This window comes from Ceratotherium simum, chromosome 34, assembly GCF_057802395.1.
Source record: "Ceratotherium simum simum isolate JZ-2026a chromosome 34, ASM5780239v1, whole genome shotgun sequence".
NCBI classification, from domain to species: Eukaryota; Metazoa; Chordata; class Mammalia; order Perissodactyla; family Rhinocerotidae; genus Ceratotherium; species Ceratotherium simum.
Genome location: NC_141933.1, coordinates 653,796 through 659,795, shown reverse-complemented (window position 1 = coordinate 659,795; position 6,000 = coordinate 653,796). Strand labels below are relative to the sequence as shown.

At 57.2% G+C, this 6,000-nt stretch overlaps 1 protein-coding gene across 9 annotated transcripts in view; it reads left to right on the top strand.

The window, feature by feature from the left end:
- The first annotated feature begins 5,397 nt into the window (after positions 1-5,397).
- BRSK2 (BR serine/threonine kinase 2) overlaps positions 5,398-6,000 on the top strand; it is a 69,274-nt gene continuing 68,671 nt past the window's right edge. For all 9 annotated transcript variants that reach the window (XR_015549684.1, XR_015549685.1, XM_087422395.1 and 6 more), the window contains exon 1: positions 5,398-5,560. Coding sequence is in view for 7 of the 9 variants with exons in the window: in XM_087422395.1 (XP_087278521.1) it covers positions 5,470-5,560 (91 nt within the window). In the remaining 2 variants the exon portion in view is untranslated. The remainder of the gene's footprint in view (positions 5,561-6,000) is intronic.

Genomic DNA, 6,000 nt, shown 5'->3' with positions numbered 1-6,000 from the left:
CCTTCCAGCACGTCCTCCTGTGGCCCGTGCTTGGGGCTGTGGGCCCTGGGAAGAGCTCGGTCCCTGCCTGCAGGAGCCTCCCCCAACTCTAGTATCATTGTCCACTCTGCTGTACACTCATGTCCTCAGGCAGCCCCAGCCTGCCTCCTCCAGGAAGCCCTTTCTCACTCACCTACCCACAGCCAGTGGACCTTGAAAACAGGTGGAGGATATGGGTTTTCTCTCCCTACCTGGACCCTCGGCTCCTCAGGGCAGAACTCATTTTTGCTGGTCAGCTTTATTGAAGTAAAATTCACATGCAGTAGAATTGACCATTTTTATGGGTACAATTCGATGAGTTTGACAAATGCATACAGTCATGGTATAGGGCATTTCTACCACCCTAAAAGGTTCCTTCATGCCCTGTTGCCAGCAACCTCCTGTCCCCACCCTGGACCTGGCAACCACAATCTGCTGTCTGTAACTATAATCTTGCCGTTCCTATAATGTCATATAAATGCCATCATATGGTATGTTATCTTTTGAGACCAGACTCTCCCTCGGCAGGTTTTTGAGATTCATCCATGTCATGGCGTATCGGCAGCGCATCCTCTTCATTGTGGACTGTGCTCCACTGTGTGGATGACCGCAGCTTGTCCATCCGGTCACCCACTGAAGGACATTTGGGTTGCTTCTGATTTGGGGCAATTATAAATAAAGCCACTATGAACATTGGTACACAAGTTTTGTGGGGGCAGAGGTTTTCATTTTCCTGGGAAAATACCTATGAGTGGGATTGTTGAATTGTATGGTAAATGCATGTCAAACTTTATAAGAAATTGCCCAACTGGTTTCCAAAGTGGCCATACCATCTGCATTCCCATCAGCAATGTAAGGGAGTTCCCGATGCTGGAATTCTCTCCGATCTGTGGTGTTGTCCGCATCCTGAATTGTAGTCATCCTAAGAGGTGTGTAGCAGAAGCTCATGGTGGTTGTACCTTTCCTGTGTCAGATGGCGAATCACATGTGCTTATCTGCCATCCATATCTATTCTCGGTTGAAGTGTTCTGCCCAATTTTCTAATCAAGTTTTCTTCTTGGGCTGGCCCGGTGCCGTGGTGGTTAAGTTCACATGCTCCGCTTTGGCGGCCCTGGGTTCGTCGGTTTGGATCCCGGGTGTGGACCTATGCACCACTTATCAAGCCGTGCTGTGGCGGCATCCCATATACAAAATAGAGGAAGATGGTCACAGATGGTAGCTCAGAGCCAATCTTCCTCACCAAAAAAAAAAAAATGTCTTCTTATTGAGTTGCAAGAGTTCTTTATATTTTCTGGATACAAATCTTTTATCAGAGATATGTCTTGCAAATATTTTCTCCCAATCTGTGGCTTTTCATTCTCTTTTGAAGCACAAAAGATTCTTATTATTTTTTTGTGTATGTGAGGAAGATCAGCCCTGAGCTAACATCTGCCAATCCTCCTCTTTTCCCTGAGGAAGACTGGTCCTGGGCTAACATCCATGACCATCTTCCTCCACTTTATATGGGACGCCGCCACAGCATGGCTTGACAAGCCGCTCGTCAGTGCGCACCCGGGATCATCTGAGCCCCCGGGCCGCCGCATCGGAGCGTGAGCACTTAACCCCTATGCCACTGGGCCGGCCCCAAAAGATTCTAATTTTGATGAGGTCCAATTTATTATTTTTTAAAAACTTTATGGTTTGTGCTTTTTGCATCTTATGTAAAAAATCTTTGCTTAACTCAAGGACACAAAAATTTTCCCCTGTGTTTTATTCTAGAAGTTTTATACTTATAGCTCTTACATTTAGGTCTACGAGCTGTTTCTAGTTAATAGTTATTAATATTAGCGAGTTACTCTAGTTGATACATGTAGATAGTGCGAGGTAAGGTCTGGGGTCTTTATTTACTGTGGATGTCTAGTTATTTCAGTATCTGTTGTTGGAATGACTGTCTTCTCTCTCTACCTCTCAAAGGTAACTGTTGGGTTACCTTTGCACTGTTGTTGAAAACCCGTTGCCGTGAATGTAAGGATTAATTTCTGGACTCCAGCGTCATGCTTTGATTTATACATCTGTCTTTAAGCCAACACCACGCTGTCTTGGCTGCTGGAGCTTTATCATAAAACTTGAAATGAAATCAGGTGGTGAGTTCTTATGTTCTTCTTCAGCATTGTCTGGGATTTCCTCGGTCCTTTGCATCTCTTTACAAATTTTAGAATCGGCTTATCAATTTCTAAAACAACAACAAAAAAGCGGGCTGTGGTTTTGCTTGACATCGTGTTGAATCTACGGATCAATTTGGGAAGAACTGATATCCTAACAATACTGAGTCTCAGAGCCCGTGAACATGGTACAACTCTCCACTTAGGACTTTTTCAGTCTCTCAGTGGTATCTTATAGTTTTCTGTGCACAGGTTTCACTCATATTTTGTTAAATTTACCTCTGTCTCTCACAGTTTTTGATTCTATTTGTAAATGGCATTTGTTTTTATAATTTCCATTCCTGATTGTGTACTGTTGGGACACGGCAGCAGGATTTCCGTACTTGGGCTTTGTATCTTGTGACTTTGCTAGGCTCACTTGTTAGCTTTGGTAGGGTTTGGTAGCTTAGGATTTTCTACAGACAATAATGTCATCTGAGAATCAAGATCATTTTAATTTTTCCTTCCCAATCATATAAAAGTATAAAGTATAAGTTTTACTTTTTTTCCTTGCCTTATTACATTGGCTAGAGTCTCTAGCACAGAATCGAAATAAAGTGGTGATGGTGGGCATTTCTGCCTCATTCCCACTCAGTCTTTCACCACCAAGTGTGATGTCACCATGGGGCTTGTAGATTCCCTTTATTAGGTTGAAGGAGCGCCTTTCAGTCCTAGTTTACCAAGGTGTTATTTTTTAATCATGAATGGGTGTTGAATTTTGTCAAATGTTTTTTTTTTTTCTTTGCTTCTGTTGAAATGATCGTGTGGCTTTTCTGTTTCAGTTTGCTAACATGGTGAATTTCATCAATCAATCCTGAAATGTTAAACTCACTTTACACTCCTGGAATAAGCCCTGCTTGGTCATATGCATCCTTCTTTTTATACAATGCTGGCATCGATATGCTAACATTCTGTTAAGGATTTCTGTGTCTGGGCTCATGAGGGATACTGGACTTCAGCTTCTGTTTCTGGCTGTGTGCTTGTCTGGATTTGGTACCAGCATTATGATGGGGAGATGAGGCACTCTGTCGTGAATGTGTTGAGTTTGAGAATTTGTGCAACAGAGACAAGGAGACGTGCAGGAGGGAGCTGGCCCCCTGGCCCTGGAGCCAGGGCGAGGCTGGCAATGGTGATTCCGGAACGGGTGAGAGTGAGTGGACACAGTCACCTGGAGGACATGGAGAGGCAGGTAGAGGGGTCTCTCACGGACCCCTGAGAAATGTCAATGGGTACAGGCTGCACTGACATGGAGAAGTCTGAGAAGTGGCCAGAGAGGGAAGAAAAGACCCCAGGAGCCCAGGGGTGGGGTGGGAGTGGGGCAGTGGGAGTCTCGAGAGCCAAGAGTTTTAGCCCAGCAACATCCAGATGAGAACAGTCAAGAGGGCTGAACACTGCCGAGGGCACAAGAGAGATGACAAGTCCTGCAGGCTGGGGAGGCCCCAGTGACGGTGGTGGGCACCCTTCCAGCAGAGTGAGGGTGGAGGCCATGTCCCCAGCAAGTGCCCCTCCTCCACGCACCTGGGCCGGCCACCTCTCCTCAGCCTGGCAATGGCCCTCACCCTCTTTTGTGTACCCTCCACTGGAGACTCCCGGTCTGCCTCCAGCGAGACCTCACTGCTGGAAAATTTCTCTAGTCCAAGGTCCCAAAAGCTCCTTAAATCCATCTACTCCCCCGCTCCAGCCTGGAGCTGAGCCTCTGTCTGCAGTGGTCCGTTTCATGCTGGGCCCCACACGGATAGGGCCTAACGGGCCTCGAGCAGCTTTTGAGGCCCCTGCACATAAAGACCCATTATCCACAGCCTTTAACGAAGTGAGTGGCAAGCAAGGGGCAGGAGGGACATGCAAGGGCGAGGGGGGCAGACAGTTGTTTCGAGGGCTGTCTCCTTCCTGAGCGGAGAAAGGGGAGAAGGAAATGCGGTCAGGCCCTCCCGGGGCGTTTCCTGAGTGCGCACGGCCCGCCCCAGGGCAGCAGGGCGGGGGGCATCCTGACGGGAGTGAGGGCCGTGCAGCCGGAGCCGCAGCGCAGAACCCGCAGGTGAGACCTGGCTCCGGGAGCTCGGCAGACTGGCCGCGTGCAGGGGCGCAGGGGCTCGTCGCGGGGTCCGGGCTCCTGCGGGCCGCACCTGTCCGGTCCCCGCCTCGCAGCCCCAGCCGGAGGAGCTCTGGGCCTCTGCCCCTCGGCAGACGCCCGCGTGGAGCCGCCCACTCCCCGGGGTGGGCCTCCGGGGGAACGCCATGACCGCCCTGACCCCGCTGTGGACACACCCGGACACAGGGCGGAGGAGGCCAGCGCCCCGCACGGCCCAGGGCCGCAAGGTCACGGCCCAGCCACGCGCCCGCAGCGCTGCCGCCCGGGGAAGCGGACACTCCTTCCGACCGCAGGGGTCAAGGCCGGCGGGGCGGGCGAGGCGGGGCCGGGGCCGCAGACTGCCCACCCCCGATACCGCAGCCCCGCTGCCCGCCCGACCCCGCCCCGGCCCCTCCCGGCCTCGCCCCGACCCCGCCCAAACCCCATCTGACCTTGCCAGACCACGGCGCGCCCCCGCCCGCCCCCGCCCAGACCCCATCTGACCTCGCCCGAACCCACCCGGTCTCTCCCGGCCTCGCCTCGACCTCGCCCCGACCCCGCCCCGACGCCCTGCGACCCCGCCTCGACCCCGCCGCGACACCATCCAGCCTAGCCCGACCACGCCCCGACCCCGCCCGGCCTCGCCTTCCCGAGTCCGGCTCCCCCCCGCCACCGCCCCCAGCGCTCACCTCTAGGGCGGGGCGGCGGGCGCGGACGCCGCTGATTGGTCGGTGCCGCTGATTGGCTGGCGCGGGAGCCACTCGCTGCCGCCGCTGCAGTCGGTTGCGCTCGTTCCGACTCGACTAGACTCGGCTCGTCTCGGCTACGCTCGTTCGGGCTCGGCTCGGCTCGGCTCGGCTCGAGTCAGCTCAGCAGCTCGGCTCGGCTCGGCTCGGCTGCGCGGCCGCGGGCGGACGGGCGGCGTGCGCGGGGGGCGCGGGGCGCGGGCCTCGGCGGCGGCGGCGGAAGCCTGGTCCCCCGCCCGCCGGTCGTCTCCAGAGGCGGAGGCAGCGCCGCGGGCCGGGCCGCACGAGCGGAGCGGGCGCGGGGGGCGGCGGCGCGGGGGAGGCGCGGGGGGCGCGGAGCCCGGAGCCGCCGACCCGGCCCAGCGGCGGACGGACAGACGGACGGACGCGGACGCGCGGCTCCTCCCTGCCGCCGCCGCCCGCCGGGGCGCCCACCCTGCCGGCGCGGCCAGGAGCGATGACATCGACGGGGAAGGACGGCGGGGCGCAGCACGCTCAGTATGTGGGGCCCTACCGGCTGGAGAAGACGCTGGGCAAGGGGCAGACAGGTGCGCGGCCGGGCGCGGGGACACGGGGACACCGGGGGGGCCGGGGCGCGGGGAGCCGGGGGAGCCGCGAGGCCGGGGCGCAGGGCAGGGCCGGGGCGCACGCGCCGCCGGGAGGCCGTGCCGCCGGCGCCGGGCAGGCAGGGGGCGCTGCCCCAGAGGGCTGCGGGCCCGGCAGCGGCTCCGGCCGGCGGCGCGAACAATGGGCGGCCGGGGCCGGGTCCCGTCGCGGAGCCCCCAGGCCGCGCGGCGGCGGTCGCCGGGCGCGGCCCAAGGACACGGGCGCGGACGGGGGCGCACTGCCCGGCCCGGCCAGCGCCCCTCGGCCCCGGTGCAGGTGCATTGTGCGCCCGAGCGCCCAGCCCATTGTGCCGCGGAGGAGGGGGCTGAGCGGCGCCCATCTGCCGTCTGCCGCGGCCGCGCTAATAGGCGTGCTGCCCGAG